Consider the following 16528-nt stretch of genomic DNA (forward strand, 5'->3'; position numbering starts at 1 on the left):
GGTGTGAGCTAAGAGCCATGCTCACGTCTGTAATCCCAGTATTTTGGGAGGTGCAGGCAAAAGGATTGCCTGAGCCCAGGGGTTTGAAACCAGCCTGGGCAAATTGGCAAGACTCTGTCACTACAATAAATTAAAAAATTAGCTGAGCATAGTAGTTTCAGCTACTGTAGTTTCAGCTACTTGGGAGGCTGAGGCAGAAGGATCGTCTGAGCCCAGCAGGTCGAGGCTGCAGCCTAGGCAACAGAGTGAGACTCCGACTCAAAAAAAAAAAAAAAAAAGTGAAGGTGTGGAGGAAATTCAAGATAACCACCAAGAAGCAGCCAACTGGTGCCTCTCTCACAGTGCAAACCACATGCAGAAGAATGAAACTGGACCCTTACCTATCACCAAATACAAAAATTAAATCAAACTGGATCAAGGACTTACATGTGAAACCTCAAACTATAAGAATCCTAGAAGATAAATTAGGGAACACCCTCCTGGACATCGGAGTAGCATTGAATACATGGCTAAGTCCTAAAAAGCAAATGTAGCAAAAGCTGAGATTGACAGGTAGGATCCTATCCAACTAAAAAGTTTTTGCACAGCAAAAGAAACCATTAAGAGAATAAACACCACACAATGGGGAAAAATATTTGCAAGCTATGCATCCAACAAAGGCCTAACATCCAAGATCTACAAGGAACTTGAATTGACAGGAAAAAAACAAACACCCCCATTAAAAAGTGGGCAAAGGACATGAACAGACACTTCTTAAAGACATTCAAGCAGCTAATAACCAAATGAAAAAATGTTCAGCCTCACTAATCAGCAGAGAAATACAAATCAAAACTACAATGAGATACCACCTAAAACCACTAAGGAAACAACAGGTATTGGCCTGGCTGTGGAGAAAAGGGAATGCTTCCCTACTTTGATGAGACTGTAAGCTAGTTCAACCTTTGTGGAAACCAGTGTGGCATTTTCTCAAAAAACTAAAAACTGAGCTTCCATACCATACAGCAATCCCACTTCTGGGAATATACCCACAGGAATATAAGTCACTCTACCTGGAAGACACCTGCACACATATGTTCACTGCAGCACTATTCACAATAGAAAAAACATGGATCCAACCCAGACGTCCATCGAAAGTGGACTGACTGGATAAAGAAAATGCAATACATATACACGATGGACTATCATGCAGCCATAAAGAAGAACAAAATCATGTCCTTTGCAGCAACATGGATGCAGCTGGAGACTATCAAACTAAGTGAACTATCACAGAAACAAAAAACTGAGTATCGTATGTTCTTACTCATAAGCGAGCCCTGATCACTAGTCACAAGAGTACAAAGGTGGGAACAACAGATGCTGGACATTGCCAAAAGAGGAAGGGAGGAGGAACAGGGCACACAATTACATACTGGGTATCAGGTCCACTATCAGGGGGAAAGAGGACCTGCTAGAAGCCCAAACCTTACCTGCATGCAATTACTTACCGTAGTAAATCTTCATATGTACCTCATAACTCTAAAATAAACTAAAATAAAAGTTAAGGTATAAGTCTTAGTTGAGAAACTAACAAACTGATATAAATAGTTTCTAAAGCGAACCTTTGGCCTTTATGCATTTTCCCTCCATCAGAGTCTCATTTTATTGACATTTTGTATATGAAACATTCAGGAAGGGGAAGTACTATGTGGCATATTATGTCATACAAGAACTGCAGCACTCAGTTCTAATTCAGTCTTTTTATGAGATGGAATCTCACTATGATGCCCAGGCTGGGCTCAAGTCTTCCTCCCACCTTAGCCTCCCATAGTGCTGGGATTACAGGAATTAGCCATCATGCCTAGCATCTAATTTCTTTGTCCTCACAGGAAAATTATGTGATCTGATTTTTGAAACAACTGAGAAATCCAAACTTAAGGGTAATATTGTTTGGTTTTAAATGCTGAAAACTATTTTGAAATTTTGCAACATTGCTTAGCTCATAAAAAATATCTATATGGCTCTAGGCAACCGATTTGTAACTTTGGATTATTGCCTAGGTTTTAATCAAGTACATCATATTCGTTTTCTATCACAAATCTAGTAGCTGAAAACAGCATATATTTATTCCCATACAGTTCTAAAGGTCACAAATCCAAAACAAGTCTTAGGAAACTGGAATCGAGGTGTAGGCAGTACTGTATTTCTTCTGGAAATTCCAGGGGAAAATCCATCTCCTTGTCTTTTCCAGCTTCTAAAAGGTCGCATATGTTTTCTGGCTTGTGGCTCCTTTCTCCAACTTCAAAGCACATCATTATAATCTCTGTTTCCATCATCCCATCTCTTTCTGTTGCCTCTTTCTTACTTCCCTTTTATAAGGATTTTCCTGGTTACACTAGTACCACCTTCATAATCCAGAATGATCCTCCCATCTCAAAATTCTTAACTTAATCACATCCACAAATTCCTTTTGCCATATATATATACACATATATATTCAAGTAAATTAACATATACATATACTGGCCAGGCTCGGTGGCTCAGCCTGTAATGCCAGCACTTTGGGAGGCCAAGGTGAGTGGATTGCCTGCGCCAGCAGGTTCGAGACTAGCTTGGGAAACTTAGCAAGACCTCGTTTCTACAATAAATAAAAAATTAGCCAGGTGTGGTAGCATGCACTTGTGGTTCCAGCTACTTGGAAGGCTGAGGTGGAAGGATCGCTGGGGCCCAGCAGGTCGGCACTGGAGTGGCCATGAGTTGCCACCGCACTCCAGCATGGCCAACAGAGTGAGACTCCAACTTAAAACAAACAAAAAAAATATACATTAACATATTCACAGATTATGAGAGTTAAGACTTGGACATCTCTGGTGGGGGATGTATTCTACCACATTTGTTCTGTAAGTTTTTTATATATTCCTTGAAAACGTCTACATAGATGATCATGTCAATGATTGTGTCTTCTGCAAATAGGGACGGTGTTATTTTTTTTCTTTCTAAACTAGATGTCTATTACTTCTTTTTCTTATCTTATTGCAACTGTGCATGTAACAATTCCAGTGTATTTTCTAATAGAAGCAGTGAGAATAGGTATTCTTGCCTCATTCCTATTTAGGAAAATAGGCTTTCAAAATTAAACATGATATCTGTTATCTGTATGGTTTTATTTCTAAAAGTGTACTTTGTTTTTTTTTTTTATTTTTGAGTCAGGGTCTTGCTCTGTTGCCCAGGGTGGAGTGCAGTGGCATGACCTCCTGGGCTCATGTATCCTTTCACCTCAGTCTCCCGAATAGCTGGGTCTACAGGTGTGTGCCACCATACCTGGCTATAGACATGAGGTCTCGCTATGTTGCCCAGGATGGTCTGGAACTTCTAGGCTCAAGCAATCCTCCCGCCTCAGCCTCCCAAAGTGCTAGGATTACATGTGTGAGCCACCACGCCTGGCCTTCACTAACCTCTTGAATTAGATACAGTCATGTGCTGTATAATCATGGTTCAGTTAACAACAGAGTCCCACATAGGATAGTAATCCCATAAGATTATAATAGGAAGTTGCATGCTGTGATCATCTGTAGTCCTAGCTATTTGGGAGGCTGAGGTAAAAGGATAGCTTGAGGCCGGTATGTAGCTCATACCCGTAATCCCAGTACTTTGGGAGGCAGAGGCAAGAGGACTGCTTGAGCCCATGGGTTCAAGACCAGCCTGGGCAACTTGGCAAGACCTTGTCTCTATAATAAATCAAGAAAAATCAGCCAGGCGTGGTGGTGCATGCCTGGAGTTCCAGCTACGTGGAAGACTGAGGTGGAAGGATCACCGGAGCCCAGTAGGTCAAGACTTCGGTAGCTGTGAGAAAGCCACTGCACTCTGCCTGGGTAACAGAATGAGACTCTGACTCAAAAAAGAAAAAAAAAGGATCACTTGAGGCCAGGAGTTGAAGGATGTAGTGTGCTATGATCACATCTGTTAATAGCCATTGCACTCCAACTTGGGCAAAATAGGGAGACACCCATCTCCAAAAGAAAATAAGATTATAATGGAGCTGGAGCTGACAAATTCCTGTCACCTAATAACATCTGGTGGATGTGTGTGTTTCTTCCAGAGTTTCCAGGAACTAATGTGTGTGTTTGTATCTTAGTTTTAATTTAAAAGTTTAAAAAATTAAAAAAATAAATAATTTAAACACAGAAAAAATTATACTGAATAGGGATATAAAGAAACATTTTTGTACAGCTGTACAATGTGTTTGTGTTTCAAGCTAAGCATTATGACAAAAGAAATAAAGTTTTTATTTAAAAGTTATGGCATGCTGAGGTTAATTATTAAAGACAAACATTTATAAATTTAATGTAGCTGAGTGTACAGTGTTTATGAAGTCTGCAGTCGTGTATAGTAACATACTAGACTTTCACATTCACTCACCACTCACTGATTCTACCTAGAATTTCCAGTCCTGCAAGCACCATGCATGGTAACTGCCCTATATAGTATACCTTTTTTTATCTTTTATGCCATATTTTTATTGTGCCTTTCTTCTGTTTAGATAAACACTATTGTATTATAACTGCCTACAATAAAATCACTACAATAACATGATATACAGGTATGTAGCCTAGGAATAAGAGGCTATACCATGTAATCTATATATGCAGTAGACTACACAAGTTGTGCACATCTATAGTTCCAGCTACTTGGAAGGCTGAGGTGGAAGGATCCCCTGAGTCCAGTAGGTAGAGGCTATGGTGGCTGTGAGCATGTCACTGCACTCCAACCTGGGTGACAGAGTGAGACTCTATCTCAAAAACAAAAAGAAAACTTAAATTTTTTTCAGATCAGGAAAATTTTTCCAATATTGAGTAAATCATTACCTCTCCTCCATATGTTTCATTTTCTCTCTCTAGAATTCCTATTTATCATATGTGAGGATGATAGGGCTTTCTAGGTTATTTGACTTTTTTTTCCCCCTGTGATTTTCTTCTTTTAATACTTTTGCTTTGTGCATTTACTCTTCCAGGCAACTAGTCTGGGTTTCAATGATGACAGCCCCCTTACTCTGATAAACTTAGAGAATTTAGTTAGAAAGTCATGTGTTTTAAACCAAGAATGTTTTTCTGTGCTGCACCTGATTGCTCATAAGAACTATCGTGTCCCCCGCACCTTGCAAGTGTCCATCTTATTCTTCCAACAGCTTGATTTAGCTTGGCAGGCGCTTTGTCTCTTTCACGTATTCTTTTCTATAGGTATTAGGGTTCTTTAAAGATATTATATATGTATGCATGCAAGAGTATGGGCATGTATTTATCATCAATTTCATGGGGCTCAGGTTTAGTGATTATCCCAAACCAGCAGAAACCAAAGTAGCCCATAGAGTAGAAGTAGAGCACTATTTTTTTTTAAGTTGGAGCGATTCACTCCCCAATTTTCTCAGGCTCTTCCAAGTTCAGGGACAGAGAACATCTGGCCCATTCAGCTCTATGTTTCACTCATTAAGATGAAAAAAACTAGGTACACTACACAAGATATATGTTAACTTTCCCCTTTTTTCCCTAACTTCCTCCATTACCCCAGGGGAGTTCCTAGATCTCAGTGAACCAAGTTGTCCTCAAGACCCATCACTTTATATTCATCCCCCAAGCTCTGGAATGCAAGTCAGCAGGTACTTATTCAGTCTGTAAGCAAACAGCCCAGTACTTGTTATCTTTGCCAGGATTCCCGAAAAGCACATTTTACATGCATGTAAGATACCAACATTCATCTGACTTGGAAGGTGCAGATACATTGTAGTTAGTAGTGAATGGGAAAAGGAACACATTCAAGTCCCTATCTTCCCTGAATCGCCTCCTCTGACACTGGAGAAATGTACACTGCATCTTTGTTTGACATGTGTATATAAGGAAGTCCTCCCACAACATTATATGACAGTCACTGCATTTAGCAACATCTCTTCAAATAATGTGATTTGAGGTTAAGGATGTTCCTTAGTTTCATCCAAGATAATTTCTATTTCTGTTTCTTGTTCTACTTGCTGCTTTTTAGTGAATTCTGAGAGAAGAGCAAAATTGCTGTTGATTATATCATTTTTAAACTATCAGTCCTATTCCATTACTTTAGAAACAAACCTCAATATTAAATGCAACACCTATGTAATTCATTCTTTTAGTCAAATAGCTTGTTACATATTCTCTTTATCCTTAAGAATCCAAAAATTTAGCAGGACACCTTAACCAAGTATGTAAGTAGTGATAAACTTGACATAATGTGTCTCCTTATGTGATTCAATAAGTACTACCTATGTATAGAATGATCACATAGTATACGTCTATTATCCTGGCTCTCTATTCTGAAAAACAAATTATATGGTCACCCAGTCTTAAGGAAGCCATTTTGTATAAGGGCTGCCCTGTGTTAACCTCCAGCTGGCCCATAAGTGGCTTACACAATCAAGGTAAAAAAAACAACCAATCAGAACTGCTTCACTTGCATGGTATGGACCCAAATGCATAATGGGAATCTTAAACTCACCCTAACCAAAAAGGCCAGACTCCATTGGGAAAGATCTCCAGACACTGTTTCAGTGAAGACACCAAACATTCTCTGCTGCTCAGCCTGCTGTGTGCTTCACAAGGTTATCTTCCCTTTAATAAATCTACCTTTCTTAATTCATAATTGTCTTGGTGAATACTTTCACCTCCTGCAACACCAGCCATACCTAGCCTGATACACAGCAAGTCTATAAAATAGTCTTGCAAAGAAATGTTTAAGCTGAACCTAATCTAGCTCTAGACCTAACTTCCAATTTATAGAAAACACAGGGGATAATGAACCAGTTAAGTAATACCAGGAGAAAGGTATACTTCAGTCATATCCCAAGTATGAAACTTTCCCAAAACAACTCATGTAAATTTTTCAAAAAAATCAAAGTCATAAAAAAATAAAAGAAGCAGGGAGAAGACTGACAAGGTCCAAAGAAACATAATAATCAAGTGGAATACATAAATTCTGACTGGATCCTGGATCAAAATCAAACTGTTAACTAACTGAAAAAAAACTGCCATAAAAGATATTGAGTAACTGGTGTTAAATAAAAATTACAGGAGACTGTGAAGTTTTTCAGAACCAAAATGGAGTCAGCAATGTTAGGAAAACTGTGACAGGCCAGGCTCAGTTGCTCAGACTGTAATTCCAGCACTTTTGGGAGGCCAAGATGAATGGATTGCCTGAGCCTGCGTGTTCGAGACCAGCCCGTGCAACTTGGCGAGACTTCATCTCTACAATAAATCAAAAATTAGCCAGGCATGGTAGCACGCGCCTGTAGTTCCGGCTAATCAGAAGGCTGAAGCGAAGGATTGTCAGAGTTCAGCAGGTCGATGCTGGGGTGGCGATGAGTGTGCCACTGCACTCCAGCCTGGGCGACAGTGAGACTCCAACTCAAAAACAAAAAACTGTGACAATTATCACTGGGGAAAGCCATGAATAGTGGGGTCTCACGCTTGTATGCCTGATAATGAAGAAACTCTACACAAACCACAATTTTGTACAAAGGTCATTACAACCATACACAAAAATATACTTCTGCAAAGACATCTGCCCATCAACTGCCTGTTCAACCTTGTTACTGATCTTTGTAGTCAAGGATAATTATTCCAATACAATTATGCAATTTTCCTCATTTTTCCTTGAAAAATCCTTGTCTTCCTTTACCTCCCTGAACACGCAGATAGTTTACTGTAACATATATACTACCATTACAATGTTCTAGTCCCCCAAAAAACACCTTTTCCTATATAGGTTGACATGGTCATTGCTTTGGACTAAGCTCCTGCAAGAGGCCCCAACAGATGAGACTAAAAATTACTCATGCTAAAGTCCTCATTACCAAACCCAAACCAAATTGTTATCTGACCTTTGAAATCAGAAGAGATAAAACAGTCAAGATCCCAAGCAGGCCAGTTACCTTCAATCAGCATGATAATGAAGTTCTCACTGCTATAATACTTATACAAGTAGCCTGATGTTAACTAATCAGTTATTACATTGTTCTTCCAGTCACTATCTTAAAAAAAACTAACATGCTCCTTGTTTTTTGTTTCTGCTTTTTCAGCTCTCTGTCTAAAAAGTCTACCTCTTCTGCTCAGCTCATGGAAACACTTCATTTTTTTTTAAATGGAATGAAGTGTTGCCTGATTCCAGAATAAAGTCAATTGAGATCTCTAAACTAAACTTGTTGTAATTTTGTCCTTTGATACGGGAAATTTGCTATGGGCAATATATGACATTTTAATTACTGCTTATTTTCTCAAGCATGATAATGGTATTATGACTATGTAGGAGACTGTCCTTATTTTTAGGATGTGCATACTGAATTGTTTATGCATAAAATTTTATGACATCTGCAACCGAATTGTGACCCCCACCAAGATTTTTATGTTGAAGCCCTAACCCCTAGCACCTCAGAATGTTTTGGTACATGGAGATAGGACCTTTAGACCCCCATATAGGATAGTAATCCCATAAAATTATAATAGAAAGCCACATATTGTGGTACTCATCTGTAGTCCTAGTTACTTGGGAGGTTGAGGTAAAAGGATCACTTGAGACTGGGTGTGGCAGCTCACACCTGTAATCCCAGCACTTTGGGTTAGGGTTAGGCAAGAGGACTTCTTGAGCCTAGAGGTTCAAGACCAGCCTGGGCAACTTGGCAAGACCTTGTCTCTACGATAAATCAAGAAAAATTAGCCGGGCGCAGTAGCAAGGGCCTGTAGTTCCAGCTACTTGGAAAGCTGAGGCGGAAGGATTGCTGGAGCCCAGCAGATTGATGCTGGGGTGGCCGTGAGCATGTCACTGAACTCCAGTCTGGGCAAGGGAGTGAGATTCCAACTCAAAAAAAAAAAAAAAAAAATCAACTTTACTATCTCATCTGTGAAATGAGGCTATTATTACCTAACATTAATAGATATAGGAATTCAATGAGATAAAGTGTTCTAACCTGTCAACATAGTGCCTGGTAGAGTAAGAACTTAATAAATAGTGGATATCATGAACAGGAGACTCAAAATTCAAATGAGAGACCTGATTCCACTATTGTTCTACATCTATATGTAGTAATTTAGGAAAATCATCTTAATCCTGAAAGTCATTAACTCCATCCTCATATATACCAAAAGTACCAATCATTACAAGTAACAAATCAATCCTCCCACACTACTGCATAATTTTATAAATAAAACAAAGAAAAACAATCACATTCTTGACATAAGAAATATCAAAGGAATAACAAAGAAATTTTGCAATGTAAATGAAAGTTTTTTAACTTACTGATTGACTAAATCAGATCCCATCTTAGAGCCATCATTTGCCGCCTCTTCCATATCAGAGTCTATTCCATTGTCACCTTATAAATGAAATAAACTATTGAAAGCATGCTCATAAAAAGTCATGATGTAATCATTATATTAAGTGTCATCTTTAAAAGTGTTGCAGATTAAAGAGCTTTACAGTTGTTTACAAACTACATTTTTAATTGCTTATATTCAAAATAATGAATTTTCTCAATGTCTTATTAGGAATTTCTCATTGCCTTTATTTATTTTTTTTACCTATTATATGTATGTATATGTACACAAGAATGTGTGTAAGTATACTTACAGACTACACATATATGCATACATCTATTTCCAGAGATACAAAACTCTATCAAACCATTTTACATGTAAAAGTTATGGCTGAGTATGGTGGCTCACATCTGTAATTCTAATACTTTGGAAAGCCAAGGTAGAAGAATTGCCTGAGCCCAGGAGTTCGACACCAGCCTAGGCAGCAACACAGCAAGACCTTGTCTCTACAAAAAAAAAAAAAATCGAAAAATTAGCCTAGTGTGGCAGCATGTACCTATAATCTCAGCCACTTGGGAGGCTGAAGTGGAAGGATCACTTAAGCCCAGGAAGTCAAAGCTGCAGAGAGCCATGATTGTGCCACGTTGTACAATCCAGTCTGTGTTACAGAGTGAGACCCAGAGACCCTGGTACACACACAGAAAGATGAAGCTATCTCAGGAATGGAAAGTCTCCATTTTTTGTTTCTCCTTCTGTGATGCTAATGCTAAAATTCTCGCAAAGTTCTATAAAAAAAAAAGAAAAACGCCTGAAAATCTAAACTTCTAGAGATATAAGTATCACAAAAAGTAGTCATACTTCAAATACTGGTCATCTGCAAGGAATTATTTTAACACTGTAGCTAGGTCTTTGTTTTTTTGAAGTCAGATTCTCACTCTGATATCCAGACTGGTGTTCAGAGGCACAATCATAGCTCACTATAGTCTCAGTTTCCTGAGCTTAGACAATACTTCTGCCTTAGCTCCTGAGTAGATGGCACTACAGGCTTGTGCTAACATGCCAGGATAATTTTTTTTATTTTTTTGTGGAGATGAGATATCTACATGTTACCTAGACTGGTTTTGAACTCCTGGGCTCAAACAGTCCTCCCGCTTCATTCACCCAAAGTGCTGGGATTACAGGCATGGGCCACCATGCCCGGCCTATATCTAGGACTCATTAGAGCAGAAACAGTAAGCAAAAGGTAGTTAACAGCTATAAAGAATATAATGCAGAATATTAAAAATTATTTTAAGGGAAACCTTTGCTTTCTAAACAATTAATTTTTACAGCATTTTTGGTAAATATTTTTAAATTTCATTTTATTACTTATGCTGTCACCTATATGCTTGACTTTACAAAACTATACATTAAGTCTATTCCTGAAATGTTATTCTGATATATGAAGTATATGTCTCAGTACAAAGAGAAGTAAAAATACTCCTCAATGATTACTTAACAATGAAATTAAAGTAATATCGAAATAGGAAAAATAATAGCTCAGGACTATGCTGAATACAGTAGTAACTAGTAAGTTACCAGAATGCAGAAACATGTATTCTTACCCTCAAGAATCTTCAAGATTTTTTTTTCAGACAGGAGCTCTAATTGTTCCTGGCATAGTTTTTTTATTTCTTCTATTGAACAGTTCTAAAGAAAATGACATTTTAAAAAATGCATTTATGTAATATAGCTCCAATGTAAACTGAAAACTGCAATCACAAAAAAATTCAAGTTAGCAAAATCTTACAATAAAATAAAGTCTCAAGTAGGTTCACATAAATATTTTCATGGGATGAAATCTGAAAAACTGTCATTTAATAAGCAAATGCTGTAGAGATATGACAGAAATACCTAAAGGCATGTTTATCACGAAAGAACAAACTAAACAGCAAGTCAGTTTCCCAAGTACTCTTAATGGCGGTCTATTTGTATTAGGTAATTATTCTAAAGGTTAAAATACTCAAGTCCTGGTTCTATATGTCTTAGATATATCTTGGTCTTAACTCAGCCAAGGTCTTTTTCTACAACTGTAAAATTAGAATAACATATATTTCCCTAAATAATTTTTAAAAACAAATAAAAAAACTTGTGAATATAATGAAATATAAGCTATTAGCAACCATTGTTGTGTACTGTGTACTGTTATATAGCAGCATATTATATTATTTCTTAAAGCATCACAAAGATTCATAATACCTCCAATTTAGTTACTACTATTATCTGCATTCAATATAATTACTTCCAGAAGATCAATAAATTTCTTGCCTAAACATTTTTTCTTGGCAAATTTTTAAATATACAAGGCAGGAAATGGTTCTCCAAATTCCATTATTTATATCTTTTCAAGTAGATTGTTTTACATGAAAACATCCAATCATAAACTGAATTAAAAGACTGCACAAAGAAGGCTGTATTTCTATATTATATCAGACTATGTGTACAGTCTGATAATATATGTAATGAAGTACCTTTAATACATCAGGAAGCATCTTCTGTAACTTCTTCTCTCCTATGATACAGAAGCACTGCTGAAGCATTTCTTTTTTGTCTGATATATAAAAACTAACTGGTTTCAATGACACAGTCAGGTCCAGTCCACCTTCTTCAAGGTCACTCTGTTCTGCCAAAAACAATTCTTTTTCCAAAGTTGGCAAAAGATATTTGGTTTCCTAAAGTTGAAAGAATAAAGAACCATTAAGAAATACTACTTAAAATAGACGGAATATATATGTGACATCATACATTATTTAATAAATTCTGCTCTGTTAAAAATTTCCAAATTTCTTGTTTGCACAATTATTTATCTAAAATTATAGCAAAAAATATTTAATTGTTCAGTACTCTTTGATTTAACTCTCCACGCTGCAATTAATAAAGGGGACAGGTATGATGGCTCAGGTTTGTAATCCCAGCATTTGGGGAGTCTGAGGTGGGAGGATTGCTTGAGCCCAGGAGTTCAAGACTGGCCTAGGCAACACAGCAACACCTCATCTCCACAAAAAATAAAAATAAATAAAAATTTAAAAATTATCCAAGCATGGCAGTGTATGCCTGTAGTCCCAGCTATTCAGGAGGCTGCAGCAGAAGGATAGCCTGAGCCCAGGTGTTTGAGGCTGTGGTGAATTGTAATTATGCCACTGCACTCCAGCCTAGGTGAGCAAGACCCTGTCTCAAAAAAAAAAAAAAAAAGACAAGAGATAATATCTTAGGACACACAAACAAAAGCACACTCAATATTGGAAAATCTGCTATAATTTTCAACTGCTGAAGAATTAGGATATTCTACAAGTAGTCATTCGCCCAAAAGTTTTATGTATACATTGCCATTCTACTTAAATTCACATAAAGTGGAATAAAAATGTTACAAATCACAACTATACATAAAGTAGTATACTTACCAAAGCTACAACCTTAAAAGCTTACATAATTTAGTCACAAAGTAACCAAAGAATTTTAGCCATTTAAGACATTTTTCTCAATTTTGCCTTCTAGTTTCCAAATCTATTCAGTCCCTCCAAATCTACTGCCATAAGCCTGGTCCCAACTACCATTATCATTTGCCTAGTTTGCACCAACATTCATTTAACTGGCGTCCCTACATCTATCTAACCTAAGTTGTCTGTTTTGTGTACTGTTAGCTAAATGGATTTTATAAAATTTTATAAAATATCTATGTAGTCATTCTTCTTGTTTAAATCTCTTTAATTACTTCCCATTGCTTTTAGGGTAAGATAGCCTACCTAACCTTCACACTCATTCTCTGTGTTCCAGTCATAGTTGTTCAAACATAACTTGTTCTCCCTTCAGCTTATACAGCTATGGCTTCTGCATACTGTTTTGCCTAGGATAGTCTTTCCTTCCCTTTTCCTCTATCACATTATACTCACATGATTAACAAATTCAGACAGCAATTCAGAAGTAATTTCCTCAGGAAAATCTTCCCTGACTGTATAGGTCAGGTGGGTTTCTTTGTTTACAAGGGGGATCAAAAAAACCCCAGAATTTATTTATAAAAAATCGTGTTTTATTCTTACAATTAAACTTCAGTCACCTTCAAACACCCTTCATTTGATGCAATACACTTTATTTTTTTTGAGTTGGAGTCTCACTCTGTCGCCCAGACTGGAGTGCAATGGCCACTCCCGGCCACTGCAACCTCAACTTGCTGGGCTGTGGCGATTCTTCTGCCTCAGCCTTCCAAGTAGCTGGAACTACAGGCACACGCTACCACGCCCGGCTAGTTTTGGATTTATTGTAGAGATGAGGTCTTGCCAAGTTGTCCAGGCGGGTCTTGAACCCGCAGGCTCAGGCAATCCACTCACCTCAGCCTCCCAAAGTGCTGGGATTACAGGCTGAGCCACTGAGCCCGGCTATGCAATACACTTATTAAAGATGATAGCTAAAAGGGTTACATAAGGTTTCTTTCTTGCAGTGATGAAAATATTTTAAAATTGCTTGTAGCAACAGTCATACAACTCTATGAATATACCCAAAACTACTTAACGTACAGGTGAAATGGGTGAATTAAATGGTATGTCAATTATATCCCAGTAAAGTTATTACCAAAAAAAATAAGGAACTCATACAACAGATAGCACGGTATTCCCAGAAGTTTTAGATGTTAACTATGTGTTTAATATGCAATAACGTTTTCTTCTTCACAAACACACTCATCTTTAATTAGAAGTTGGGTTTAGTTCTATATGCAAATGTTAGTAATACTTAATGTTGTTGGTCTCTCCATCATGACAGAATATTAGAGATATGGAAACAAATAAGAACAGAAAAACGTGGTACATATACACAATGGAGTATTATGCAGCCATAAAGAAGGATAGACATAGGGACTTCGCAGCAACTTGGATGGATTTAGAGTCTATCATACTCAGTGATCTGTCACAGAAACAAAGAACAGAGTACTATATGTTCTCACTCATAAGCGGACCTTGAACAATTATCTTAATACTATAAGAAAGGGATGGGCAGTAGTGGGAAATTGCCAGGGGGGTGGGGGGGTGCTTCATCAACAAGGGTACCTGCATGAACATTTGTATACCTAACCCTGAATTGTACCCCACATCTTTAAAATAAGAAATTTAAAAGTTAAAAAAAAACCAAGAATAGTGATATGAAAACTGAATCTAGGGGTGAAAAAAACGGAATACATCTATAACTATTAAATAATTTTTTTTTAAGTTTTTAAAAATCACCCCTAAAATATCCCACCAGGCCCCGATAGTTGTATGGTTCAATGGTCAACTTCTGACAAATATTTAAGAAGAAATCAACTGTTCTGGAACACACCAAAAAAATACAAAGCTTCCCAATTCAATCCACAACAAAAATAACAACTATAAGTTGACTTAATAGAAACATTTATACAAAAGTAAAGATACCAAATTCCAGCTGGGTACAACTAACCAACCCAACAAACTAACCAAACATTCTAAAACTGCAAGGACAGTTCATCATCAACTAATTTGTCAATAAAATAACATTATCTGACTAAAGGAAAAAAACTGTGATCATATCAATAGAACGCAAGAAATCATCTGATAAAACCCTACAACCCCAGTGAACCAGGAATTTAAGAAAACTTCCCTAATCTGGTCAATGGTATCTTTCAAAAACCTATGACCAACATGGAACATTAGAAATGATCCCACAAAAAAAGGAATAGAAATGGAAAGGAATACCTATTATCCCTGTTCCTGTTCAGTAACATATTAGAAGTCTTTACTAATGCAAAAACTAAAAAATAATAATCTAATTTGGAAAGTATTTGGTAACACCTATTAGGCTTTTTTAAACGCATAAAACTTTGACCCAGAAATTTCACTTGAAACTATCCTAATGTAACTCTTGCACGTTATCTGCACAAAGGTGTTCGTTTTCATATTGTAATAACAACAGAAAAACACCTGAAAACCTAATATTCATCAGTAAGATATAATGGAATACCAGGCAGTCACTCAAAATAACGTACCACGACAGACGCCTATCATGACAATGCAGTGGCATTTAATAAAGGGAATTATCATAATAAAGCTTAGGTGTAGGAAATGAAATACACGTATCTGACAAGGGATACTGAAGAGAGGCTGTGTATTAAAGTATTAACAGGACTTTGAGAGGCCGGGGTGGGAGGATTGCCCATGCCTAGGGGTTCAAGACCAGCCTGGGCAACTTGGCGAGACCTCATCCCTACAATAAATCAAGAAAAATTAGCCAGGCGTGATGGCGCATGCCTGTAGTTGGAAGGTTGAGGCGGAAGGATCGCCTGAGTAGGTCGAAGCTTCAGTGGCGGTGAGCTTGCCACTGCAATCCAGCCTGGGAGAGAGTGAGACTCCGACTCATTAAAAAAAGGTATTAACAGGGAGGCACAAAGAGGGGACTTCCACGCTTTTCCCTTTATTTCTGTATTGAATAAATGTAAAGTACTTATTCATTCGTTTTACACCAAACTAGAAACTAATTTTTTTTTAATACGGCGGTATCTTGGCAGGTTAATGGCGCATAAAGAACATGGCTTTTGCAGAATCAGATACTGGATTCAGATCTATGAGCTATTAACAAACTCTGTGATCGTGCGCAAAGTTCCTTAACCTTCTGGGCCTAAATTCTCTCATCTATAACGTGGAGCTCATCGCAATCTACTAAAAGTTGAAGACAGAGAAGTAAAGCGTCTGGCTCGAAAGGGCAATGGAGAAAGCTTCCAGCTACTGTTCTGGGAAACTGCGACCACAGGAGTGGAAAAGGCAAAAGAAAAGGAAAAAAAAAAAACAAAAAACAGCTGATGGGTAAATCCAGAAACTTGAAGTCCGAGACCCGGGAGCGTGGGGTTCATCCTGACTTAGGGACAAGAACCTCAAGCGCCGGCGACCTTGGATCGACGCACTAACTGAGCTCCAGCCGGCGCCCCATCCCGCCGCCACCCCGCGCGGGGAGCCCGCCTTCTTCCGAAAAAGCAGCGGCTCGAGGGGAGCGGCGCGAGGGGCGCGCACGCACCTGCTGCAGGGAGCCCGAGACGCTGGAGGACGAGTCGGTGCTCCTCCGCTTTCGGCGCTCGCTGCGCTCCACGCTGCTCCCGCCCCAGCAGCTGCCGCCGTTCCCAGCGCCGGTGACACTTCCACCGAGGCTTGCGTTTCCACAGCAGCCGACGCTCCCGCAGCCGCCGGCGC

At 38.2% G+C, this 16528-nt stretch overlaps 1 protein-coding gene across 1 annotated transcript in view; it reads right to left on the bottom strand.

The window, feature by feature from the left end:
- CAAP1 (caspase activity and apoptosis inhibitor 1) overlaps positions 1 to 16528 on the bottom strand; it is a 63647-nt gene that overhangs the window by 46637 nt on the left and 482 nt on the right. The window contains exons 2-5 of the mRNA XM_008055224.2: positions 16356 to 16528; positions 11816 to 12016; positions 10910 to 10994; positions 9289 to 9364 (exon numbers count right to left, since the gene is read on the bottom strand). The exon at positions 16356 to 16528 is cut by the window's right edge and continues 44 nt beyond it. Coding sequence (XP_008053415.1) covers positions 9289 to 9364; positions 10910 to 10994; positions 11816 to 12016; positions 16356 to 16528 — 535 coding nt within the window. The remainder of the gene's footprint in view (positions 1 to 9288; positions 9365 to 10909; positions 10995 to 11815; positions 12017 to 16355) is intronic.

Source organism: Carlito syrichta, unplaced genomic scaffold, assembly GCF_000164805.1.
Source record: "Carlito syrichta isolate Samal-C Ts95f unplaced genomic scaffold, Tarsius_syrichta-2.0.1 Scaffold301784, whole genome shotgun sequence".
Classification (NCBI taxonomy): Eukaryota; Metazoa; Chordata; class Mammalia; order Primates; family Tarsiidae; genus Carlito; species Carlito syrichta.